Source organism: Siniperca chuatsi, linkage group LG20, assembly GCF_020085105.1.
Source record: "Siniperca chuatsi isolate FFG_IHB_CAS linkage group LG20, ASM2008510v1, whole genome shotgun sequence".
NCBI lineage: Eukaryota > Metazoa > Chordata > Actinopteri > Centrarchiformes > Sinipercidae > Siniperca > Siniperca chuatsi.
In genome coordinates this window covers 19,433,823-19,461,711 of record NC_058061.1, presented here as the reverse complement: position 1 = coordinate 19,461,711, position 27,889 = coordinate 19,433,823, and the positions used below count along the sequence as shown (strand labels likewise).

The window sequence follows — 27,889 nt, the reverse complement described above, 5'->3', positions numbered from 1 at the left end:
GGCTGATGGGAATGTCATTAGTTTTGCAGGGATGTTTTGTAGAAAGAACATTGATTTATGAACAGAAAAGCAGTGACGAAACTTAATCAAAGCACAACAAGCTACAATGTCATGTGTTCTGCACAGACTACAATGGAAAAATGAAAAGTTTAGGTCCCAACAATGAGCATCAATCCACTTCATTTGTCCAGCTGGTATTTGACACACTTGCTAGTGTGAAAAGGTGAATCAGCATCTGGATCCAGATCAGTACTGTATCAAAAAACAAATAGTTAGTGTATATGAGGCTGTGCATGCAGATGCAGCTGCCCGAACTCCTTCAAATTCCGCTACTTTTTTGTGTTTCATCTGTTTGGTTTTTTTTATTAACATTTTTGTGGCTTTATTGCTGAAACACGCATTACCTATGACAGTAATGCATCATTGTCGTCATCGGAAAAGGAAGGCAGGGTTTGGATTAAAGAGCAGCGGATCTTAGACGATCCACCCAGCCAGATCAGCCAGAGAAAGGCAGGCACGGCGGCGGCGGCGGCTGCGATCGCCCCGGGAGGAGAGGAAAAAGAGCCGGGATAGGAGCCATGCTGGCCCAGCTTGGACTTAAGGCTGCTCCTGGCTAACGTCCGGTCGGGACGTTAGCCAGGAGGAAGGAGGAGGACTCTGTGTTCACATCGATGATGCTTGGTGCTCAAACGCAGGCAAAGTGGACGGACACTGTTTCCCAAATGTCGAGCTTTTTATTTGAAGATGAAAACCATATTATCATCTCGATCTCTATCTGCTGTTTACAATCCACCAGACGCAAATTCAAAAAATGCACTGCAGAATTATTTCCTGGGTGTATACTTGTATGTATATATGTATATAAATAACTGTATATATTGTTTTATTTTATTTATTTTATATGAGACCCTATTCTAATATAAATGTAATTATCTGTTATGTGTGTAGCCTGAAGGGACCACAAACCTTTTTTTCGTTGTACAACCTTGTGTTGTGAAATGATAGATAAATGACCTTGTACCTTGTTTATTAGCAAAGCAGCAAACAGTTGGTTTGCGCATGTGCAACAGATGTTACTGCCCTCTCTCCTCCTCAGTGGTGCAGTGTGTACTTTAAACCACGCTGTTCAAACTTTCGCCAGCGTTAAAACTGAGTGAACGTACCTGACCCTACTCAGACAGAGGAAAATAACCACTGGCCGGTTGCTGCTTGATTCTTTTTACACTTCTGTTCTCACTAGGTGAGTTCGTACTTCCTCCAAATAGTTTGTGCTTTTAGTCCCGGAATCCAGGAATCTTTGGCTGGATTTGTTAACACTGAGAGAAAGGCTGTGTTTGTACATTTGCTGATGTCATGAACTACTAGAATTGCTTGAAATAAAATAATCTAACACATGTAACCCATGATTATCAGTTGTGATGTACTGTATTGTGTTTTGATACTGCTCTGAATGATTAAAATGACACATTTAGAAGACGCAGCCTTGGTGGAGGTATGCACTCTCAGAGTTATGCTGGGGCCATTGCCATGCTTGTTGCCCTCAATGGCAGATCAGCAGGTAACATCAAAATGAAAACAGCAATAAGTTAAACATACTTGCTGATTTAGCGTCTTTGTCTTGCAGATGCATTTTATATTTGCAAAACATTTTTGTTAGTTTACAAATCTTTTTTTTTGTATTTCTAGAAGGTGTTTACACACGGACTGTCGATCTGTTCACACAAAAAATATCGAGACAAATATATCTCCGTACTGTAGCATTTATAGTGTTGCACCCGCTTGTACTCAGAAAAAGTGACCCTGAAGTTTCAGACGCAGCCTTTCCTTTAAAGACATAAAGTTACACAGTATGCACAGAACAGCAGGGCTCTAACACGACTGGTGAACGTGAACACACTTCATGAAACAGTCCTCTGCTCTTCTTGTTCCCAGAAAAACAGCAAATGGGCCAGTCATTGTCTCCAGAGGAGCGACTAGTGGAACTTGACAAGTACCCCGAGGCACTGTTTACTTCAAAACAATGGCACAGTATTGGAATTGACAGGTAGGCACGTTCGTTGGCCAAAGGCAAATGCATGTCTGTGTTTTAACTTATCAATCATCGAATCACAGCGTGGGAAAACATTTAAATAAAATTCAAATAAAGACCAAGAATTATTACTTTGAGAGTTCTTCCTCTTAGTCCACTGGTGACACTAATCAAAGTAATACTCCTTCTAACAAATGTTGACAATTTTTTACTTCATGACCGAATACCTTCAACGTCATCAACTGAGTGAAATGTTTTTTGTATTCCACTAGTCAAAGTTATATTTGTTGAAGACTAATGAATATAACCCTCAGCTCCCTGCTAAGTTACTCTGGACTCAACTCAACCGAAGTGCTGGATGGTTACAGAGACCAGGTCTTAGGATTCAGCGAGGCTGCAGCCACTGTAGAGAAGCTGGGCTCCGCGCTGGGGGGGCTCACCTTGGTGCCTAACGCTGTGGGACTGGGGGCTCTTGTCATTTCCATTATCTTAGAGACAGTTGGTAATGCCTTAGGGAAACAAACCATGGGCACAGCTGAAATGCTGCAGAGGGTGTTTGCGCAGGAGAAGGCCAACGAGGTGAGACCCTGATCTTTCCTGGGGGTACTGAGGTCATGTTTTTGAACTGGTATGGGAGTTTAATCAGTGTTTTAGGATTTGAAATGAATACCTTCAAGTTCAGTTTCCTTATCTAAGAATTTATGAGAAATGTAGTGCTCCCTTCAATACTTTCTGACCAACACTCAATATTCTCTTTCATGAATTTCAACATTCCACTCCTCAACCGTGGAGGTCCGAGACCTGATGGAGGAGTATTTGAAACGTCTGCAGATCAACTTGGGGAGGCCACAGCTCCAACTAGCTGAGACCCGGCAAATAGAGGTCGATCTTAGCGCCCAGCTTACACGGCTGAAGGTGCAAAGCAGTCAAATTCTTTCCTCTGTATTTGAAGGATCATCCTACATTCCAGTAACTGAATATTATATGTAATTGCCTTCACGAGCACAATGTTTATACATACATCTATATTAATTCCATTATGGTGTAAATCTCCCTTTTCTTTCTAAGAATTCCTTGCTGACGGATGGCCATATGAACTCTCGGTTACTCAAGCAGTGGGTGAACGGAGCTGCCTTCCACACCCAGATGCTGATCCATCAGGCTCGTCTAGAGGGGGCAGGCGGGTCCAGAGCCATGCAAGCCGCGGGGGTTTATCAGCAACAGCTCAACCGCCTTCTGGAGAACTACAAGAGCTACCTAAAATCTGTGATACTTGTGTTTACAGAACATGATATGATCTCGGTGTATTGTTGTCTGTACTACAAAGAGAACCAGATTTTTGACCTGCCACTTAAATGTTTCCGTCTGCTGGAACAGTACTGTTTCAGTGGAAGTGAAGTAGTTGAGACTATGTTTTCAAAACACCAGATTACTTGGGCAAATAGTTATTTCTCAGACTTGGCAGCAAAGATTCCAACTCTTGTGAGACAAAATGGCACCTTTCGCATCCAAATCTGACATCCATACTTGTGAAGCCTTAAGTCCATCAGAAAAGAAGCCTTGTGGTGATTCACAGGAAAAGGCTCACACTAAGTCTGAAGTTCCAGTAAAGTATGAAAGACTGAATTTGTTGTTGTCCTTTTTAAACAGAGTTTTCAAAGAAGACTTTGATCCAGGAGTATTTAGCCGAACAACTGCCACCTCTCTCTGCAGTACCATCATGTAACCACTAGATGTCAGCAGCACACAGCACAACTGCAACTATGGGCACAGATGGAAATCCTGCCCATATTCTTACCTTAACTTAAAAACACACTAAACCTTTGACTTACTCCAAAGCATCTTTAATCTTAAACTAAACCCAACCATTATCGACTGGTCAAAAACTTGATCCAGACTGAAACATCTCAACAATTATTCGATGGATTGCCATGAAATTTGGTACAGATATTTGTGGTGCCCAGAGGATGACCCCTGATGACTTTGGTGACCCTCAAGTTTTCATCTAGCACCATCATTAGATAACCAAATACCTGCAAAGCTAATGGCATTCCCATTAGCCGCAGCTGTACTTTTTGTTTAGTGCTAATTACCAAACGTTAGCATTCTTACACGCTAAACTAACATGGTGAACATGGTGAACATTATACCTGTCAAACAACATGTTAGCATTGTCATTGTGAGCATGTTAGCATACTGACATTAGCATTTATCTCAGTGCACCACTGTGCTTAAGTACAGCCTCACAGAGCCGCTAGCGTGGATGTAGTCTTGTTAATAACATGACCTCTTAATTTCTCTAACTGTTATTTGGCGCACTTGGCATTGGGGAAAGGTGAAGTTATGGAAAAAAAGTACATAACAAACAGAGAAGTGTGTACCAAGAAAGGCCTCCAACATCTATATGTCTACACTGGCTGTACAGGAACCAACAAATATAAGGTAGAGAATCACAGAGTAGGGATTAAAAAGTAGAAAAGCATTAAGATGCATTTAAACAAAGACTTGTATAAGTACTTCTTCCACTTCCGACTTATTACTTTATTCAATCCAAATGTAATGCAGCACTACTATGAAACTAAATCACATTAGAATAACAATACGAAACTATGGCAAAACCAAATTAAGGCTCCATGTTTATTGTGATAGATTATCTTGCTTTGTGGAAGTCGTTTTTCACACTGAACCAATAAAATGGCAGCAAATGGCAGGAAATCAAGCCCTGATATGCGCACCTTTGCTGTCTGGCATTTACTTTTCATCACCCAAAGTCCAATCAATTTTTCATTCACACAGAACATCTATAATCATTACATTAATTGATTGCATATAAATATCTGCATGTGGATCTTAGAGACAGCTGGGAATTTCTTGGGCACAGCTGATATGTTGCAGAGGGTGTTTGCACAAGAGAAGGCCAATAAGGTCAGACTCTTTATTGGGGATATCAAGTGTAGTCATACATTCAAGTACCAGTAGGAACTGGTAAGTATTATTGGTACCTGATTCATACAACAAAATGATACTGTAAATCGTGGGCTGTATTATACAGTGTTACCCTTTTTTGCAATGTTTCATTTTGTTCAAGAGATAATTATGTTCACCTCGATTCTCGCAAATGGGTTCATGGAGAGAACAACCTTTCGTAATCAGATGCTGGTTCACCAGATACGGCTGGGTGGGTTATAGAATGGGATATGACCAGAAGTCCAGATGTACAGATATCTCCACCACCGCCACCGCTCTCTGCAGTACTATAATGTATCCACAAGATGTCAGCAGCACACAATAACAGTGCAGTTATGGGCACAGGTGTAAAACCTGACCTTAAACACACCAAATCTCTACCCAGTTAACTATCTCAAAGATTATACTGAAAAAAAAAAAACACCATTTTTAATCTTATGACTACCAACTGTTCCAGGTTTGGAAAACCAGTCACAGAGCTTCTAAACACATCATCATGGCGAGATCCACAATTTTGCGTCCAGCTGCGACACTGAACAGAATGTCTGCTGTTTTTCCATATTCAATAGCATGTGCCCTGATATTGACATTGATAACAACAGGAACTACTATAGATACTCAAATTGCCAGTTCTATCAATACATTAGGTATGAATTAGCCACTTCAGCTCTCACTTTCCAGTGTAGAAAGGTGACATTTTGGATAAATGAAGATGTGTACTGTGTGTATGTTTCTTTGCCTTGATACCAATCTTACCTGGCGCTTTCAAAAGTAGCAGATGAAGTCTTTCCAATGGCTCCGAATCCAACCCCCACAGCCAAACCCTCTGCAGAGAGAAAACACAGACAATTGATCCTTGTTAGTGTATGATTTGTCCTTTGATGTTTTTGAAGCACTACATAGGAAACACAACATTTTAAGAAAGAGGAAAAAACAATGTTGGCAAAGTGTGGATATGGTCCGTTCTTTCAGACAGAACACTGTTATCCACTTACAGCAACAGTCCGTGGGGATCTCTACTCCGAGGAATGCACAGAATTATTTTATTTGCTCTTACCTTCTGTAGTCAGGTTTCATCTCCCTAACCATATGTGCAGAAGCATCCCTCTCCTCTGATGTCCCATTTGTCTCATTTGAAATGCCTGTCATGCATACTTAAAGTACACACCATTCAAATTGAAAGTGAAAAGGTCACAGTGTGTGATATATCTATGAGTGTATTTGTGTGTTTGTTTGTGTGTGGGCTATTTTGCAGACCCTTTAAATATTTTTGCCGACTAGCGATAATCACCTAAGAAAAAAAAGATGTTTCTCCACTTTCTTCTGTTCAGCAATTTTGTTTTCTGCTGCTTAATGAGCATGAGCAAGCACTGGTGTGATATAGCGAATTTAGGGTACTCTGATACAATTCAAATCAGGTCCTGTTCAAAGGAATAGTTTGACATTTGGGGAAATACCCTTATTTGCTTTATTGCCAAAAGTTAGATGAAAAGATTGGTACCACTCTGATGTAATGTTGGAGGTTGAGCAGGTTAGCTTAGCTTAACATAAAGGGTGGAGTCTAGTCGTCACCGTGGAGTTGCCGTGCAACAAGCGGAGACTCCTGGAAGCTACTGGACCCAGCCGAAAAATAATCCTGAACATGACCCCGTGTAAAACCACAATGTGTGGTTTTTACACTTGGATACTTGCACCGTGTTCATTAGTGAGCTTTAGAGGTGGTGATGGCTTTGTTAACTTTGGACAGAGCCGGGCTAGCTGTTTCCCCGTTTCCAGTCATTGTGCTAAACTACGCTAAGCACTTTTACAGCCTCATAGAACTACCTGTAGACGTTTAGCTTTGATTAAATGATTCCTCTTTTCCTTTGAGAATGGAGTCAGAAGCAAGAAATAAAAAGTGGGGCTTTCATGGCTTCATAGTATGTATTAGTATAATATATTATATAGTACTAATTTGTTCTCTTGTATGCAAGACTTCTCTTTTCTCTTCTTTCCATTCCTGTGTATTCTCCCACTGTATTATCTCTCTCTGTTTCTCTCTCTCTCCCTGCAATAGTAATAGCCTACATTAAAGTTATACTGCCTTAAACCCAGCACAAAGACAAAGATAAAGATAAGGTAAAGACAGAATGAGAAAAAAAGGAAGAAGCAAAAGAGAGATGAAAGAAAGAGTGGAAAGACCACGCAAAGGCAAGAGAGCATATCGGTATACTGATGTCCCTGCAGCTGCAGCCTTCAAGAGCCCAGAGGCCATTTCATCATAATCTAATGCCTGTCATTACCTCTGATAGCAATGCACACCGCTTCTAATCAAATTCCCACCTACCCAGTACAGACGGACATACTGTAGCGCCATTATAGCCCTTCAGTTACACTGTGGGTCCTCTTTACTATTCATCTCAATCCTTTGGAACTGTCTGAAATGCCATGGGGCCAGTAGAAACTCTATCTGCAGTGAAAAACCATCAACTGATTTTGAATAAAACATTAGCTCAGAGAGTTTCAGTGTTTTTGGCGTTTGACACAGCTAGTGCAAAGCTAGAGGCAAACTAGAAGTTTTTAAAATCTTAACTCATTTAAAGACACAAGACCACAGTGATGAATTTTCTTCTTTTGTTCTTGTCTCTAAGTTCCAAATATGGTCACTTTAAACGATTGGTAAGGAAATGGCATCACACACTTAATATTACTGAGATTCTCCTCTTAACTTTAAAAACATCACTGATGCTACTATCTGTTGGACCTGAGGGAAAGCTAATATGTCAGTAAGAAAAATTGTTGTATAGTAATAGTTGTGTATCATCTGCTCTTTTGGATCAAGAACAGGGGTTTTCCTACAACAGCTGCTTACCTGTAGTACTGCTACACAGCTGGAAATGTGAGCTGGGGGTTTGGGAGTGTTTTGCAAGTCCACTGAGGTGGAAGTTTTTGTTCCAAAACAGAGACCAGGGTTAGTAGGGGAGCACTAAGCGCCCACACACCTGTCAGATTTTACTCATGAGACTCATGTTTTAGTGTCTTTGCCAGCATCTCATGGCTGTTGGCATGAATATCTCATGGATTGTTACAGTATTGAACACAACTAAAGCTGCACCTCCCTGGCTTCAGTTGCAGCACTCCTGACCACGCTGAAAGTAAAGGTGGCGTGGCAGTTGTAGAGGAATAGGTAGTGGAGTCAGCTGTGGTGTGGCTGAACCAGCCAGCGATCTGCATCAGAGCAGAGAGCAGTACCTTAGTTCCACAGCAAAGAACTCAAAATTTATATTTGACGTGACACTGATGTGACTTGTCAATGTCCAAAAACACCAGAATCCTGTCTTTTTATTTTATTTTACATCCCTTCTGAGTGAATGGTTGGAGGAAGGCTTTCCATCACATTACATTACATTCTTTTGGCATATGGTTTTATCCAAAGTGACTTACATTTTTATTTGCTCCGCTAGCAGCTTAGCTCCAGGGATAGCAATGCTGGTTTGTCTGATGTCACTTTGGTCCTGACGGAAATATCTCAACAACTATTAGATGGATTGTCATTAGCTTCTGTACAGACATTCACTGTCCTCAGAAGATGAATCCTATTGACTTGATTCGCTGGCTTTTCCTCTAGTGCCACCATGAGGTTGACATTTTTGCTTTTTAGTGAAATATCTCAGTGGTTGAATGGATTGCCATGAAATTTGGTGCGGATATCCATGGCCCCTGGAGGATGAATGGCTTTGGTGATCCCCTGACTTTCCATGTAGTGCCAGCAGCAGCTCAAAGTTTTCACCTATCCAGGGCAATATCTCAACATCTACTTGATGGATTGGCACAAAATTTGGTACAGACATCCATGGTATCCTAATGACTTTGGAGATCCCCTGAGTCTTTCTCTAGTGCCACCATGAGGTTGACATTTGTTGTTTTGTGTGAAACCTCTCACCAACTACAGTACTGGATGAATTGGCATGAAATTTGGTCATGTTCCCGTCAGTATGAATGGTATTTTATCTAGTGCCGTTGTCTGGTCTCAATTTTAATTTGTCCAATACTTTGGTTTATGACCAAATATCTGCAAAACTCATGACATTCCCATCAGCCTCAGCTGTACTTTGTGCTTAGTGCTAATTAGCAAATGTTAATATGCTAACATGTTAAACTAAGATAGTGAACATGGTAAATACTGCCTGCTAAACATCAGCGTGCATTGTCATTGTGTCCATGTTAGCATGCTGACTTTAGCATTTAGAGAGTGTCATTCGCGGAGCTGCTAGAATGGCGGTAGTCTTAGGCCATATTCAGAGCAATTTTAGCCCTGTGTGAAAAAACACAGCCCTCTCATTCATTTGAATGAGGTCAGTCTGGCGACGCAGTGGGGTGCCAATGCAGGGGGCTCCAGCAAAGAAACACATCTCCTTTATTCATGTAACCTTTTCCCATCCACAGGGAACAGTGGGTCACTGATTGGTTTGATGAGTATGAAAATTATGTGGATCATATGCTATGGCCTTCACAGTCACCAGATCCTATTAGACAGTGCTCTCCACCACCATCATCAAACACAAAAAAAGGGAATATCTCTCAGAAGAATGGTGTTCATCCCTCCAGTAGAGTTCTATAGATTTAGAGAATCTATCCCAAGGAGCACTGAAGCTGTTCTGGAGGCTCGTGTTGGCCCAGCACCTTACTGAGACACTTGGTTTTTCCATTAATTTCTCACCCAACTGTGTTATGGTCGGTATGCGTTAAGAGCAAGTTTTGTCAGGGAATCCGAACAACAGGCATCAAGTCGTGAAATGTTGCTACGGTGTCAGAGGGTTTTCAAAAACACACACTGTATAAACTCCAGCAGAGAAGAACTAGTGTCACTGGAAAACAGTGAAGACTGGTTGAGATGATTCCTGTGAATTTGGCGTGTGCTAAAGAGTGTGAGTCTTCAATTCTGTCATGGCAGAAATGAGAAATATTTTATATTGTCACCTGTGTATGCCTTTTTTGTGCTTTTTTCACTCCCTGGAGGAAAGTCAGACTGGTTTTGGTCAAAAATGTGTGAACTTGCCTGTGTATGTGCTTCTGTCTCGAAACAATTGTGTGTGTGTGTGTGTGTGTGTGTGTGTGCCTGCATGTGCGCAGCGGCTGGTCCTATCCAATTCCTGCTTAATGTTCTATGCTCTTTTAAGCAAGTCTGACAATACTGCTGCTGACAGCCCATTGTCACAGCATTTCCATCGCACTTTCCTTTAATCTCCTTTCCACAGCCGTCTACACACTCCTTTTTTCACTGTGCCATTAGTGGTCCTCCTCTCTATCAGCACCCTCTCCCTTTTTTTTTTTTTTTGCTATTGCGAGGTTTTACATTAATTTTACTCCTTTTTTCTCATCTGTTTTGGGGTGAGATGTTTCTTTAAACCACATCAAAGTCTACTCTCATTGCTCTTTATGCTGTTGCTTTTTCATCCTCCCGTCATCAGGGATAGCGAGGTGACATTTCAAAAAGTACAGTAATCTACTAGATCATAAAACACAAATTACTTGATAAAAATGACTTAATCCTGTGCAACACTACAACATCTAAAGTAATTTAATTAGTGGTAACTCATCATTTGTATTTAGAGTGACTCCAAAAGACGTTTGTATTGAAAAAGTATTCTTCAGTGTGTGTTTCTGCGTTGGCCCTGATGGAAAATCTTCTATAAAATTCACTTAACTCTCCAAGACTTTGCATATTGTAAATTCTCAAATATTGTCCCATTGCCTTTATTTTCCTCAACTTTAGGCCCGTATTTAAACCTTTATTCCTATTTACCCCCATTTTATAAGTATTTATAAGTAGATTTTATAAAATTGTAGCTTCAATTTGCTGCTGATGCAGTTTGCTGTTACTGCAAACTCAAAACTGCCTCCATATTTACCTGCTGTTATGATAAATTCAGGATAATGTGCATTTCAACATCACTCATTCAATCACTACAAAAACAACAGTCATGTCATACTCACCACTCTGCTAACTTGAGTGTCTCTTTGTAAAAGAGAAATTCTGTTCTCAGTTATAAATAAATTGCTTCTACTTTCTCTTAAAAAGAGAAAATGAATTGAACCTAAAGTTCAGGTAAATACCATGTTGAATGGTTTTTTATCATATATGACTGAAAGAAGCAGAAAATCCTCAAACCTCAAAAGCTGGAACCAGGGAATGTTTGACATTTTTGCATGATAATTGACTAAAATGATTAATCCATTATTAAAATAGTTGCCTAATATTTTTTTGTCGACTGATCAATTAATCGACTGTTTCAGCTCTAGTCCGGTTTAAATTGCTGAGAAAACAACCACCTGATACATAATAGTAAAACCATTGACATGATTTTAAAATGACTAATGATTATTCCTTGGTAAGTTCTTACAACTGCCTAACTTAAGTTTTGGTATACTTGGTACTTTGTATTTACAGACAATGATTATATTTACAACAAGTTTAATAAAATTATGTTAGTGGCTATTTATCTCCAACTAGTTTTGTAAAAGTCCAGGAAAATGACCTTGCTAAAGAAAACAAATTGCTCAGTCACACTTACCAGGACAAGAATATAAAAAATGGTTTATTACAGTCTATTTCCTTCAATTTAATTAGTTAATTAGTTTTGCGTGTTTCTGAACAATCTTCCAACTCTATTTCCAGTCATATTAGGATATTCCAGTTTCTCTCTTATTCTGCTTAGACCAACTGCTAGCAGTAGCTGTCAACGACCTTGCTCCATCCATCACACTAACAGGGATCAACCCTAATGGGGGGAGAATGGACGGCCATCAATCTCCTGCTCAGTTTGATAGGCCGTCGCCAAACCTCTGTCACGGCTCTGTCTTTGCAGTGTCACACAATGTTCGGAGCGTCTTTGAAGATCGGTACGTTATTATGCAGCTGCTGCTTGTGCAGTTCAAGAGTTAGCAGTGACAACACCAGGGTGAGGGCTTCCGTCCCCACCGGGACAGCTAGGTGTCAAAAAATAAGTGCACTTATCACACCGTGGGAAAAAGCACTCACTAAATGGGTGATTTTTTTTCAGCACAGTAATGAAACAAATTACTGTTCAATATCAGTATAAAAGCTGAATCAAGATTTTTATGTAAAATAGACGGCTTTCATCAGCCTGAATCACAAAATGGGGTTATCACAGAGCTGAGCCACTAAGAGGAAGGACGCAAGGTCCCCAGTGTTTGTAGCTGACGGTAAATTACATGATTACTGGGTGATGAAGCACTTCAAAGGAGCCAAAAAGCAATTTGGGGCTGCAAAATTACACACAACACGGAAATACAATAGGATAGCTATAACTACATGTTTACTTCAGAAATAACAAAGTATGGTATATAAGCAATGAAATGAGCGTGAATAACATATTCCCGTGACTAGAGAAGTTAAGATACAGCATGGTCCTTCATAAATTCTAGACACTGGTGCTTATATGAACACACACAAACTCATGAAGCAAAATGCCATTTATAACCTCTAGAGAGTATCATTAGAATCAAGGGCCCACCGCAGCATACCAGTAAGAAAAAAGGAGGTCTGGGCCCATATTCATCAACTGTCTCAGAGTAGGAAATCAGTCCTAACTGGTCAAGTTAGTTGGTCCTATGTTCAGGAGTAGAAGTAAGAGCATTTTAGCAACTTCCTTAACTGAGGAAATCACTCCTATCACTCCTAACCTGTTAGTTGGCACCAGGGCATAGCATAGAGGCAGAGACATGCACACACTCTGCGGGAGGAGAGATGTCGATTGATCAATACATTTCTGATCTTCTGCTACGTTATGACCCATCCACACCTCTCAGGCCTTCCGGGACAGGTCTGCTTCCTGTCAGAAAACTGCAGGTCCGCTGCAATTCTCAGTTCTTTTAAATCAAGGCCGAAGACTTTTCTGTTTGCCGCTGCCTTTTATTATTATTTATTATTATTATATCTTGTACTGCACTGTAACTTTTCCTCTCCTGTTTTATCTTATTTTTATTTTCTATTTAACTCTTTTTAATTGTATTTAAATGTTTTTGTAATGCCTTATGTTGCTTTTACATTTTGTCTTGATGCCTTTTATGTTTTATGTAAAGCACCTTGAATAGCATTGTGGTTGAAATGTTCTATACGAATAAACTTGCATTGCCTATTAAAAGATACCGTTCTGGCAAAAAAATTTATAATTTAATGACGAGCCTTGGGCGGGATGCAAAAGAGATGCACATGCTCTCTCCACAAAATCGAAGTCCCAACAACCTCACAGTGACAAGGAAAAATACATTTGCCACCGCTCAGCATCAAGTTGTGGAAAAACAAGCTGCATTCACGCAAATTGTGGGTTTATTTATTCATTAACTCATTTGTTTATTTGTTTACAATTACCGATAGCAGAGCTAGATTTAAGACATATGTTTATATTGTCATGATGTATTTCCCAGCTCTGGGTGATATTACAGCTATAATCTTCCCCATCTGTAGGCACGCAAGTTAACAGCAGTTGCAGTTGAAAGGTGCACTAATGTAGGCAGTGTAAAGCTATTAAATAGAGCTGACAAGTCACGCAGCTGAATCAGATTAGGCTGATTAGAGCTACTATTTTTAATTATATGCATTTGTTTAAGCCATGCAAGTGGCTTGCCAGTGTTTACTTACAGCCTATTGCAAATGGCGTATTGGTAAATAATATAAGATATAAGCTAGTTGGCGTCATATTTTTGCATATTAACCTAGATAACTTGGCTGCCCGTATTTACCTATACCAGTGTGGCTTATACATATGTCAAACTGCAACTGTCAGAAAACTACAACACGTCATCGTGATTTCTACTTTGCGAGTATTGTAGAACATCGACGTCACACTCTCTCCTAGTAGTGGTCCTTCGTGCTGAAAGTAAGGCTTCATAAATGACTCTCATGTCCTACTTAGAAGTACTGCGGGAGTATTTTTAGCGTGACTCCCTGGAGTTATTCCGAAGCGCTTGATAAATATGGGCCCTGATCTGAAAAAACAGATCCATTAGATTCCTCAAACAGCTGACGACGTTGCAGAAAAGGCTCAGTCGGCGGCAGTGGTCAAATTTAGATTGTGACTTAATCAAGGAGTGTGAATACAGCTTGTACTGAGAGTCATGCCTGGATTCACTTCCATGTTGTATGCAGATGTTGCCATAGTTCAAGAACACTAACTGTGTAAAGAAAAGATGAGGTGCTGTTTAGCATTACAATAATCCACAGACTATTTAAATGACATCATTATTCTGTGGTGCCTCTATTCAACTATAGACTCATAAAAGTTATTTTACATTACACTATAGACTGCACACCTTGTCTCTGGGGTGTATTCATACACCTCAAACAACATGGTGAATATTTGTCATGTACTAAAAATATTTATCAGCGTGAATAGAGATTAAATCCCTTGATATCTTAACTATGAACTTTGCAAGTGCAGAGTTTTACAGAGCAGCCTTTATGAGAAGGCTGGAGAATTGAAAAACACTTTAAATTTCGATCATGCTTCATAATGAATTCTTGACTGCTTGGCTTACAGTTTTTGTGCTGTTAAGCGCTTCCTTGAATTTAATTTCAGTATAGATTATTTTACTCTTTGTGTTCTACATCTTATTGTGCAATATAGCAAAACTGCGTGTGCTAGTAATAGGTTAAACTGGGGCAAGAAAGACAGACATCTACTATAGACACTTGACTTAAAACCTTAATGTTCACCTTTGTGCTCACGTCCAAAAAAGAGGGGTATTAAATATGGTGGAGACTTGTTTAAAACTGCCTGGTTGCTAATATGGCTGCTAATATGACTAGTGAGTCTGTGTGTAAAATGTAAAATGTGATTGAATTATCCAATATTTCACAAAAAAACAAAGACCAAAAAATAAATAAATAAAAAAAATACAAAATCGTAAAGCAGAACTTTGTTTTTCCTTCTTTCCTGCCCCATTAGTCATCTCACGACCCCTCAGATTTATCTTTGAAGGGGGCCTGACCCCTGGGTTGGGAACTACTGGACTTACCTACCAAACTTTATATAAAGTAATTAAAACTATCCTGCTAAGCTAATATGTCAGTCACATGGGCCCTTTTTCTGCAGGACAAGTACTTGTAATGGAGTATTTTTAAATTGTTGTGCTAGTACTTTTACTTAAGTAAAGGATCTGAGCACTCCTTCCACTACTGTAGATCTTACATCTGACTCCTGGACCCGAGTTTGTTCTCTTCTTCCAAGCTGGACCTGCACACGGTTAGTCCATCACAGACGAATGCATGGTTGGGCTCAACTTATCAGATCTGTTTACACCTGAGATACTTGGTCAATCACATCATTTCAGGCATGACTTAATGAGTTATGAGCTCAATGTGTTTTGTTTTTTTGGTTGGGAGTTGAGACTGTGGGAGGTCTCTTTCATTGACAGTCTCACAGGAGATCTCTGTGGGTATATCTTTACCTGCAAATGTGTGGTACTGTGCGTATGTGTGGTTTATGTGAATGTGTGTCTGATTATATCGGCATGTGCATGGATGTCTTTATGTAAGTGTGTTTGTACAGGAGCACAGTTAGCATGCATATGTTACAATTATGAGGTGTTTGCAGTGACCAGTAAACATTTTCTCTCATTAATGAAGTGGCCTTTAGTGGAGTACTCCCTGGTAACACAGCTGCCACCGTTTATTCTCCTCCTACACACTACAAGTGTCCCCAGTTTGCTTTTTATCCACAGTATGAAAATGGTGTTGTTGTTATTGATAGAACGAATGGAAATCAATCAAGTGTAAGGCGGAAAATCATTCAAACAAATGAAACTGCATTTCCTCATTAATTTGATGTGAGCAAATCGTTAATTGTCCATAGCTCGATGCTCTGCTCATGGTGCATTATATATTTCCACATTTAATCAAACCATCAGATGGATATACTGGAGTAAAATATGCAAGAATCTGTTTAAAAATGCTGTGAAGTCAAAAGTATGAAGTCTCATGAAAGCATATCTAACTTTAGCTGCCTGATCAGAAAGACAAAATGAGACTGCAGCAATAAAAAACTGAAATCCACAGGAGAAATACTGAGATTTGTTGCATATTTATAGTGCTATGCAACAATGTTCTTATAATGAAACTACTGAATATTGCATTGTCTGAGAATTATACAAAAACAACAGCACACCTTTGCTGCAGATCTTCTCTCCAATATTATCTCTGGTGCAATGCTGGTGCAAATGCACTTTTCCTCCTGTTTGTGTGGTTGGCTGCAGTCGGACTGACTCAAAGTACATCGGTTGTCAGGAAAATAAAGACTTGATTCACTGCTCTCTTTTTCTAACATTATTATTCTTCTTTAATATATTAATCTAGATTCATAACTCAAGTCTCCAGAATCACGTCAAGATTATTTGTGTCGCAAATTTCACATACACTGTCTGAGTGGGCTTTAAAGGCCCACATCAGCACTAGTTCCCACCCAGGCCCAAGATCTCTAATAAAGACGGGGAAAAAAGTCCCCATAAACCTTTAATCCAAATGAAACTCAAAACTGTGTCTTTTTAACTAAACAGGTGTTAATTGTGTTGGTGGTCTTGCTGTCAGATCCTAGAAATGTCAACAATAACTGTTAATTGCTTCCCTGTTGTCTTTAACATGAATTGAATCATCTTTATTTCCTGACGTACAGTAAATGTTTAGTTTAGAGCTGTTGTTTCATCACTGACAGAAACAACTCCAAATATTGCACACCGCTCTTCCCTGGACGTCGTTTTTGATGTATGATTGACACGCTATTAGTCTAATTAGGTTTGACAGAATGGCAACCTGCTGGCCTCTGTGTAGTGTTCAATAATGCAAGGTGTATTCCAGGACAAACCTGTCTATTAGAATGGATTTTTCATAGATACTGAAACAATTTATTCCAAGCGAGGAAAAAAAAGGGTATTTTCATTCAGTGATCATTTCAGCCCGGACTCAGTACAAAACAACCTGGGCTGGTAAACAAGATTTAGTGCAGGATGTGGCACAGCACTGCCATTGTTGGGTCTTCTATGGAGCTCAGCACCAGTTGAGTTTTTCTGAATGAACTGTAAATTGGTAGTGATACTATATTTGTTACCTACACATATTTTACTGTTACAGCTCATGTAACAATAACAGCTTGTTGGCATTGCTAAATGATCGTGTCCCTCTCCTGCTCTCTGCCTCAAACACACACACACAAACAAACCTTGTTTTGTCATCCATGGGGTTGTTGTGTTGGATTGATTTAGTGTATGTAATTCATGAGCTGGTCTTCCTCAGGTGTATTCATACTCAGTACACCTGAGCTCAGGTAGGCATGAAAGTCCTACACTAAGCTATTATTGCCATAGTCTTTGAATATATATGTCAAATTGCAGAAAATTGCATCATTATTTTCTTTTTCTTTTTTCTGGGGAAGGACCCCAATGCCCCCTGCGCCCCCCTAGAATTTTGGCTTGGATGACGGCCCTGATTTATTGATTGCTCTGGGGATCTAAAGAGAATTTCAACAAATATAACAAAAACATCTTTGATATACACATATATACACTTCTGATATACATTACCTACCCTAGCTTTAATGTCATGTGCAATATTCACATCATCTTCTTGATTTCATTTTCTCTAACAGGCAGTGTCTTAGAAACACCCCTGTCTTCCTGGTGTCTGGACTTCCATAAGAAAAGTCAGAACAAACCAGTGATTCACAACTTTTTCTGGCCTTCTTCCCCTTTGGAAGCTGAACATTTTCCTGAACCCTTTGCTACCCAACACATAAATCAGTCAGGGTAGAAAAGAATTTTATGGAAATATCATTATCAAGAACATGAACTGCATGTTTCTTTTTACCCATGATTCACATTTCGTTTCTATTGTACAAATAAACAAGACTATGCTACAGCCATGCTAGCGGCTCTGTGAGGCTGTACTTAGACACAGCTAAAAGCTGTGCTTTAAGCTAAATGCTAACATCAGCATGCTAACATGCTCACGATGATAAACATGCTGATGTTTAGCAGGTATAATGTTTACCATTTTCACCAACTGAGTTTAGTGTGTTAGCATGCTAACATTTGCTAATTAGCAATAAACACAAAGTACAGCTGATGCTGATAGGAATGATAGTTTTGCAGGTATTAGGTCATAAACCAGTAAGTATTAGACAAATTGAAATTTTGAGCTGATGATGGGACTCAATGAGAAGTTAGTGATTGCAATTCATTCTGTGTGTACCTAATTTCTTGGCAATCCAGTCAATAGCTGTCAAGACATGTCACTCATAAACACAAATGTCAACCTTTTAGTGATTTCAGAGGTAAGTCAGAGTCCCCATACAGGTATTCATGGTCCCCAAAGGATGGGGACCATGAATACCTGTACCAAATTTCATGGCAATTCATCCATCCAATCTATGTTGAGACATTTTAGTCTGGACCAAAGTGGTGGACTAACCGTCAGACATTGCCATCCTGAGAGCCATGCCACTAGCGTGGCTAAAAATGCAAGTTAAATAAAACCACAAGATTCCCAAGGCTCTCCGACTATCTTGATAATAAACTCAAGAGCAACATAGACCATTGATGTATAGTATTTGACTGACGTGTTTGCTTGATGAGCGATCATCTATTATTCTTTTCTTCCCTATCAAAGTCTGTCTTATACTTTTCATGTAGATTCTAATTGAAATTTCCTGTAGCTTTAACACATAAGGAAAGACAGCTGGGTTCTTGTAATCTTCCATTGCTGGGCCAGGCATGGGAAGAGAATGCCCAGCCAAAATTTCTTCTTGGTCTTTTTGTTGAGCATTTGCCACTTTTTGCTTTTGCTGGAAATCTCTGTGGCTGTCAGGAGTGAGGTCTTCTCTTCCTGCCTGAATTTTGCCGCCACTCAGAATTAACAAGAAGGACCCCAAAGAAATATCACCTGGGTGTGGCCTTTTATAGATGGCTTATGTTACCCAGATCACAGCGGATGTTGTTTATACAGAAATTTGTGATGGGATATACATGTGCAAAATGCCACCCCTGTCAGTTATATGGAACTCAATGAGCCTCATTTACATTTGTAACTCTCGTGATTTTGCAAGGTGACTTTCACTCTCTGAACAACAGTGATAAGAGCAGGAGTGCATTATAAGAATTCGAATTTATCTTCACCAGCAAAACCTTAGCGTTGACATTGACAAATTCCCTTGTCAGCTACTTTAGAAAGCCCTATGGCTCGTTCTCACCGGGTATGTTGTGGATGGTGATGGCAAGGATGAGGAGAAGAATTCGTCGCCAGCTGCTTCCAGTCCGCCCAACCCCTTCCTGTTGTTTACTTCCTGTTTCCTGTCCATCTGAGCTGCCCGAATGAGGTCCTCTCCTCCTGTGGTACACATCTCCATTCTCTACTTTATCTGTGTGACAGAGCAGAATAATTTGTTTGAAACAAAATTATGCAAACATTGTTCAACATTCACACACAGATAAACAATATACATCCCACATTATTTTGACATGTAAAGTTACACTTAATTGTGGCTAGATGGCACACTAAATACATTGCACGATAGAGGGTAGTTGGAGCTCTGCTGAGACTTTTTGTGTGTTAAAACACTTAATTTGAGTCTATTTAACCTTTGCCTGAGAATTTGTTGTGATGTTGCTGTTGCTGTGTCTTTGGGACTAATGTCCCTAATTCACACTAATGTGTGAATCTCCTTAACCTAACAATATGGCTAACCTACAGGCAGGTTTGCCAAACTGTACATATCAATCCTGTTGAAGCTATTTACACTATCACAGTATTGTCGTGTGAAGTTTTTCTTTACTTTATAGATGCAGTAAACCAATCACAGATGGATGGGAATGAGAAATATGTTTTCTGAGTTTGAGCGTCTCTCTCAGGCTCTCCTTTTTGATTCTTGCGTTATTTTTGGTATGCACAACTGGGTGCAACACCATGAATGTCTTCAAGGAGAGACTGTGTGACTGTATGCGCCGCCAAAGACACACAAAAGACACAGAGCTATTGGAGAGAGATGTTGTCATGCAGCCAGGAAGACGCCATGACAGCAGATTTTTGTCCCTGCCTTTGAGTGTGGCCATTCAGAACAGGTGTTACCACTTTTGCCCTTAGATGTGGTTGGACAACGGACAAACTATTTTGTTTGAACAATTCTGAACCCTTAATGGCCACTGTAGCTCAAGGGGAGGATTGAGAGCCAACATTCACAGTTCTCTCCACTCACACAGATGATGATAATGTCAAAGATTACCCAGTTAGTATTGAGTGAGAATAGTTAGCCTGAATATCACCAGGCAACATAACAAAACCCTCAAATGAGTTTATGTTACACAATGAAAACTTCCTGTGAAGCATTATACTTAACAATTACAAATCAAAGAGGAACTTAAAAGACAAATAATTAAATCAGATGCCTCTGTTGGCTGCCTCAAGTCTGATTAAGACGTCTGTCATCAAGTACATATATGCAGCCTGAGGGACACAGAGCTCCGATTCTCATCTAAAATAAAAAATGTCCTGGGTTTGTCCCTATATCAATCCAATTATCAGCATTGCAATCTCTGTTAATGTCATGAAAACAAAGTTAATGGTCCAAGACAATCTAATTAGCACAAAGCCTCTACTGGAGGTTGCATAGACAATATTACATTTACTGACATAAAAAAGTTCAATAACGCAAAAAAAATACATCATCAAACAAATGGATAAGATGGTTAAATTCAGAGTAATGAGCACCATAGCAGGTAACTAACTTAATGGTGTAATGTTTTAATATTTTACATTTGCCCTCCCAAAGGACACACAAGAGACACAAGAGGTTGGAATTAGGGCTGAAACGATTTCTTGAGTAACCTGATTACTAAAAGTCATCGATTCAAATTATTTGCATCAATGCTTCGTTTAATCCATATAATTACATACAGTGCACTGTGTTTCGCACGGATGATTATTACTGTCTCACAATGCGCTTACCTTGTGTGCGATCAGAGACGGTTCAGAGTGTCTTTGGTGTGATATGACAGCACGGACTACAAAGAGGAGGAAGAGAGAGAAAATAGCGAGGGGCGCAGAGAAGAGACAAAAAGTGTTCACGAAAACGCTGTACGGTGTGTCTGTTGTAAAACTGAACTAGCCCACCACAACAGCATGACGTCTCTGCTTCAGCATCTCAGCAGAAAGAATAACGTTACAGTCTGTGCATCCAATCCACAGAGCGGACTCGACACAAGGTATAGGAAGGCAAGTAAAGAATGTAGGCTACGTTAACTGTGGCTATGTGTAATGGCTAGTTAACAACGTAAATCAATGTGGTGGCTAGTTATGATGTTCCTAAGTTAGCTAGGTTTTGCTCAAGATAGTAACCACAGAAAATAAAATGCTGCGGTCAATTTGTTAAGATAGTCACAGCTCCTGTCCACTTGTTTTTGCCTCCTACAAATGCCACAAAGAAGACAGTAAAGGCTTACGTTATGCCTGTGCTGTAGTTAGGTTGAAACTTGTAGTTCTGAAACTTAAGTATATATATATACCTTTTTATTTTTTAAAGCAAAAGGTGTTTGTTTTTGCATATCAGAACACTTTTTCTTTAAAACCCAGAATGTAATATGGCACTTAAATGCACTAAATGGGTTTAGTTTTGACAGATAATATTATTGTATGCAGTTTAAGCAAAGTAGAGTAAGTAGTTTTAGTTAAATAGATTGTTCTAAAAAGGAAACCAATTAGTTGTTCATTTTAAAGGACCTGTCTTATTTTCTCTTTTGCATATTTACTATTGCTCTTTAATAAAGCAAAAAAGACAGATTACTCGATTAATCGATGGAATAATCGGTAGAATACTCGATTACTAAAATAATTGACAGCTGCAGCCCTAGCTGGAATGCTGAGGATATTACTTGATGCACTGAGAAGGGTTTGGATAACCTAGTGATCTCCCCTACTCTTCTCATGCCATGGGCAAAATCACACAAAGCCTAGAATTTGTTACATAAATATTGGTGGAACCAAATACAAAAGGAAGCGTGACCACTTCCAAGCATATTCAGATGGAGCTATTTAGGATGAACGAAATGCAAAGCATTTGTAACAAATGCCAAAAAGCAAGACTTTCAATAGATTTGACACATTTGTGATTTACAGTTAATATGCCAAAAACACAAGAGCTAAGGTTTATCATGTTTTTCCACTTTTTACCCATCTTTTATGGAGTCTAATCAAATTTGCATTTAAATGTATAACAACACTTGGGGGCAGAAGAAACAAGCTGTAAACACAACACTAACATACACTATTATCACCTTTTCGGTTGAAACAAACTTGTTAGCAGACAGTTGCCTATTTACACATCCAGCAGATACGAAGCAACATTAGCGTTCATTTGGAGTTGTGTTTCTGATGGAAGTCCAACATTCTCTCTCTTTTAGCTCTGTTTTTGGTCTCCACTAACTCCTGATACAAATACCGCTGCTAAATGCTCCACGATGTACTTTGAGATCCTTAAAGCATAATTTAAATGGAAACTTAATTAAAGTTATAATTTCTTATTTTCGATGACTACAATTAAACTTTGATTAATCATCCCGTGGTACACTGCAGACTCCATAATCTTTACCCTTTACCTCCCTGTAACCTGTCCATCCTAATCACCATCGACTTCCATCTCTCTCTCTGCTCCCTCCCCACCGCTCCTTCTACGTGTGTCTCTCTCGCATACATTCTCAAACACAAGCAATTGACCTCTATTAATGGATTCCAAGTGTCTCATTTTGCTATGTAGGCGGCTGTCAATTGGAATTATCTGGCGTGCAAAGGTCAAATGATCTGGACTGTTGCTCGGGGTGCTCTGGTCACACCCAAAGTCAGTTTTCAAAGGCCAAAATCCCCAAATCCATTTCTATCCAATTGAACTTCCCAAACCACTTAACCATAACAAAGGGCTGTGTGTATATACACTACAACAGCTTGTGCTACAAGTGCAATCTATGTTCCCCATCTACACCCACAAACCACAAACACAATTTACACTTTAGTCATACAGAATAGACACAGAACTGAATGATACTGATGTACAAACATGTACATTTTCTTGATGAAATGAACTGTATTGCTGAACTTATACAGGATACAGACACAATATACAGACTATTTCAATTAAATGCCATCCAACACATAAGAGCTGCAATAAAGACTGCCTTTGAGATGCCTTTGAAAGCCTCAGAGATGAACATAGACTCTCTGACACAATCTCAATAAAAAGTGAACACATTACAGTATCTTTCTCACAGATAATAATTTCTGTAGGGCTGCAGTACTACACTGATTTAGACCTTCCACAGCCCCACAGGCAGATTTGTGGTCAACATACTTTTAAACAAGATGATTATACCAAACTAAGATATCATTACATCAAGCATGAGCACAAATTTATCTTGTCTGTTCCACAGCAAAGTTCAGTGTTATATCACAGCAGTCTCAAGACTACATTTTTAGCCACAACATGTAAAAAATTACTCCGGTAATATTAAAATAAGCTCACTACCGTTTATAACGGATTTTCTGACAGCAGCCATGTGGGAAATCGAACCGCGGAGCTCCTCAAACTGCAAGACAGCCAGCCAAAATTTCTGACATGCCAGAAAACCATCTGATTGTCAGGCAGCCAGATCGTTGATCGTTCAGGTGATTAATCAGGTGTTCTAACCCCACCTCAAACTGCACGTCAAACGTCAACCGATCTGGCAGAAATTTGGCCCGATTCTAAAATTAGCTGGAGGTGACCAATTCAGGGTTAAAATTGGGCTTAATCCATACAGTGTCTGCCAGGCTTACTGATGACAGCTCTGCACTGTAGCTGATTTAGCTAACAGTATCAGTAGCGTCACAGATGATTTCATGTATATTAAAGCTTTACATGACCTTGCTTATGCCATCTCTTATCCATTATTGCATGCTGGGATAGAATTCAGCCATTCACAATCTTAAACAGGATAAGCACAATAGAAAATTGATGGGTGAAGAACATCGAGGACATCCCCCAGAAGGTTACTCACCACCTGAAGATGTAAAAAACCTTGGCTGTGAAGAAGAAGAGAAGACCTGTTCTCCACAAGGATACACATATTGACTTGGCATTCTTAGACTTGAGATTCAGACAATGAAAATTAAAAGCAGCTGAGCTCTACTGAAATGCTTGCCAACTGTAAACACATTGGTCAACAAGCCACTGACATCAGGATGCCAACATTTCCAACCAGGTAGGGAGCAACTCAAGTCAGTTGCAGTGGTGTTAATAGATGCTTAAAAGCCAAGGCAGTCAACAGTGGCGAATCTTGATGATATAACTGAACAACTCATGAATGACAGCATTATGTTTGGCCTTATCCAGGGAACCTGAACAACTGACTATTCATAGCTACAACCGGACTAAGACTACAGCCATGCTAGCGGCCCTGTGAGATTGTACTTGCACAGTGGTGCTTTGACCTTAAGGCTAACGTCGGCATGCTAATATGCTCACAATGACAGTGGTAACATGCTGGTGAAATGTTTACCATGATCACCATCTTAGTATATCGTGTTAGCATGCTAACATCTGCTAATTAGTACTCAACACGATGTACAGCTGAGGCTGATGGGACTAAAGTCAGTAGGATTCATCCTCTGGGGACCATGAATGTCTGTAAAAAAATCCATGGCAATCCATCCAATAGTTGTTCTGTCCAAAGTGGTGGACTGACCAACTGACCAATTGCCATTCCTAGAGTCATACTGCTGGCATGGCTAAGAAAGCTTTCTTGAACAATTTGAACATTTAGAAAAAAGAAATGCAATGTACAGCCCCATGCATTTCAGATATGTCACTTTAAGGATCCAACAAAAAACACTGTAGTCTCTTAGCAACATTCCTGCATGTAACGCATCTTCTGACAAGCATGAAACTAAAGTGACACTGAAAATAAAGTATGCACCAGATGACGTCTGATGTAGCTACTCTGTCTGCAAAATCTTGCCACATGCTACAAAGTGATGAACATCAGTTGGAAAATTTAGATTTTTTTCCTCTGCACGTCAGGATGATTTTTATCACAGTACATCTTATTAGAGAATATTGTTCAGTCTCCTCCAAACACCTAGCAGAGTAGCATGTTGCTATGATTGACAGGTGGGTGGAAACACTTTGAGATGACTTTCTATTGAGATGATTAGCGTTCTGCAGTGGATGTCTCCCACTCCCACTCACTGACATTGGAAAACACACAGAGACACACACATTCTCCTTGACAGTAAAAATCGCTAGATTATATAACTTACTAGTTATTTTGAATTTTCTTGCAAGTTGGTAACATTTGAAAATGATGTAGTCACTGTTTTCATGAGCAATTAATAGCATTTTGTAACCAACATCTACCTCCATCCTCTCTCTCTTCCACCCACCCACACACTCACTCTCTCATACACTCACTGACTCAGTCTCTTTACCTCTCTCTCTCTCTCGTCTCCTCCCCTCACCTCTGTTGCCTCTGTCTGTCCATGCCGATTGTGATTTCTACCTCTAGAACCCCCCAGTGAAGCTCCTTCATCCCTCTGCTTGATACTGGCCTGCTGACCCTAAATCATTCTTCTTTTCACTCCACTGCTCCTCAGTAATCACTCTCCTCCTTCACCCCCCCATCTTCATCTGTGTCACGGTTCACCTACACAGCTCTGTCCTCGCTCTCGGCGGCTCTGCCTTTGTCAACACCAATGATGGGAATAATACCAAGGCAAAGAATCACATTCCTATTATTAAACTGTTATATCTCATAATGTAAGGTATGACTGTTTCAATGTCAGAAATTCCATTGGAGTTCCAGATCCAATAAATAGATTACTTAGAATAATTAATTTGTTATATATTATCATATCACATATATATCATCATCATTACCCCTTCCTTTCCTTTTGTTCCTTTTAAAGCATATCCACAAGAGATACAAAGAAGACCAGACAGGACATGACAGATAAAACAAAAACATTACTGTAAAATGCAAACTGTGTCAACTGTGCACATCACATATTTGCAAGGATGGAAGACAAAAGTAAAAAAATATATACTTAATTATATATGTAATTGCCTACTACAATTTTTGCATATTTTACTTTGTTATAGAGCATGTACTTAGTGATGATATACAGTTACAAGTTTGTAGGTAGGTTTAAAACGGTTTATAATGTCCTGAGAGTGGTTTAAAGGAATAGTTTTGAGATTTGGGGAAAAATGCTTATTCACCTTCTTGACAAGAGTTAGATGAGAAGATCGATGCCACTCTTATAGCTGTCCATTAAACATCAAGCTAAGGCAGGAGATGGCAAGCTTAGCTTAGCATAAAGATAGCATAAAGCACATAACTCCCCTGTAAAACTACCACTAGCCCTGTTACGCTTCAGTTTTTGTACGGATTAAACAAACAAGATATAATGTATTAATTAGTGAGCTTTAGAAGTGCTATGATGTTTTTTTTTTTACCTTCGGACAAAGCTGGGCTAGCTGTTTCCAGCTGCTTCTAAGCTAACCGTCTCCTAGCTTAGCTTCATATTTCATGGACAGATATGGGAGTGGTATCGATCATCTCTAAACTAAGCGCATTTCCTAAAACGTTGAACTATTCCTTTAAAGATTTTTTTTTTCATAATTTAAAATGAATATTCAATTGGATTTATAAATTGGCTTATAACAACTTGACAGTGTCTTATAAAGCATTTATTAACAGTTTACACACGTTAAATCATTCACAGGTGCCCTTATTTGGGCCTACTGTTTATTAATATGCTAAAAACTACTGAAGACATATCATTATATATGGTTACAAGTACACTATTAGGCCAAATGTATGAGGACATCCCTGCCGACATGTGGTCGTTTTTCAGGGTTTGGGCTAGGCCTGTTAGCTCCAGTTAAGGGAAATCTAAATGCTGCAACATACAAGGATATTTTAGTTTAACAGTTTGGGGAAGGCCTTTTCCTGTTTCAATATGGCAGTGCCTCAGTACACAAAGCCAGGTCCATAAAGAAATGGTTTTCCCAGTATGGTATGGAAGAACTTGACTGCACAGAGCCCTGACCTCAACCCCATCCAACACCTTTTGGATGAACTGTAACACAGACTGCAAGCCAGGCCTTATCGTCAAACATCAGTGGCCGACCTCACTAATGCTCATGTGGCTGAATGGGAGCAAATCCCTGCAGCCAGGTTCCAAAATCTGGAGGAAAACCATCTCAGAAGATTAGAGGCTATTCTAACAGCATGTTCGACAATAACATTGGGTGTAATGTGCGGGTGTCCAGATACTTTGTTAAGGTGTCCACATACTTTTGGCCACATGGTGTATGTTATACTGTGTTATTACGCATGTAGTAGCTGTTTTTATGGCAGTTATGCATGCTTCATAAAGAGCTAAATTCATTACTTAACACTTATAAATGTGCTTATATTTGCTTACAATTACATTACAGTGTCTCATTGTGTGTTACAATCCACAGCTTATAAGTCATTCGAAAGCCCTGTTTTTAGTCTTTTACACCCAACCTGGAAAACACTACAGCCAATTCTATTTGTTATAGTGTACTGCGCTCCTGGTCCATATTCTGAATTCCGAAAATGTGCCCTGAGATAATTTCTGTTATGACTTGGCACTATATAAATAAAATGTTATTAAACTTATTGTTTATATACTGCTTATAAATGCTAAACACAGGGTTTAAATTGAATTTCATTTATAAAATAATATGTAGTTTAAGTGAAAGTAATTTTACAGAGTGCAAGGTAAAACAGGTGTAATGCATTTTTTCTTTTGCATGTACACAAGAACAGGCATTCGGACTATTTTATGTATTT

The 27,889-nt window shown here is 39.4% G+C and overlaps 2 protein-coding genes across 3 annotated transcripts in view; one reads left to right on the top strand and one right to left on the bottom strand.

Annotated features, from left to right (window-relative positions):
- LOC122867909 (zinc transporter ZIP11-like) overlaps positions 1-27,889 on the bottom strand; it is a 121,286-nt gene that overhangs the window by 2,165 nt on the left and 91,232 nt on the right. For both annotated transcript variants that reach the window (XM_044179356.1, XM_044179357.1), the window contains exons 6-7: positions 19,237-19,404; positions 5,753-5,822 (exon numbers count right to left, since the gene is read on the bottom strand). In XM_044179356.1, the coding sequence (XP_044035291.1) occupies positions 5,753-5,822; positions 19,237-19,404 (238 nt within the window). The remainder of the gene's footprint in view (positions 1-5,752; positions 5,823-19,236; positions 19,405-27,889) is intronic.
- On the top strand, positions 1,026-3,655 carry LOC122867913. The gene is made up of 5 exons (XM_044179362.1): positions 1,026-1,240; positions 1,933-2,044; positions 2,344-2,608; positions 2,822-2,944; positions 3,098-3,655. Exons 2-5 carry the CDS (start codon positions 1,944-1,946, stop codon positions 3,545-3,547), a joined length of 939 nt encoding a protein of 312 aa, XP_044035297.1. The 5' UTR covers positions 1,026-1,240; positions 1,933-1,943; the 3' UTR covers positions 3,548-3,655.

What these genes read in the sequence shown, in the direction of transcription:
- LOC122867913 (XM_044179362.1), top strand. Translation starts at nt 1,944, where the DNA reads ATGGGCCAGTCATTGTCTCCAGAGGAGCGACTAGTGGAACTTGACAAG. An exon ending in CGCAGGAGAAGGCCAACGAG is followed by an intron (nt 2,609 to 2,821) that starts GTGAGACCCTGA and finishes TCAACCGTGGAG; the next exon opens with GTCCGAGACCTGATGGAGGA. An exon ending in CCCAGCTTACACGGCTGAAG is followed by an intron (nt 2,945 to 3,097) that starts GTGCAAAGCAGT and finishes TTTCTTTCTAAG; the next exon opens with AATTCCTTGCTGACGGATGG.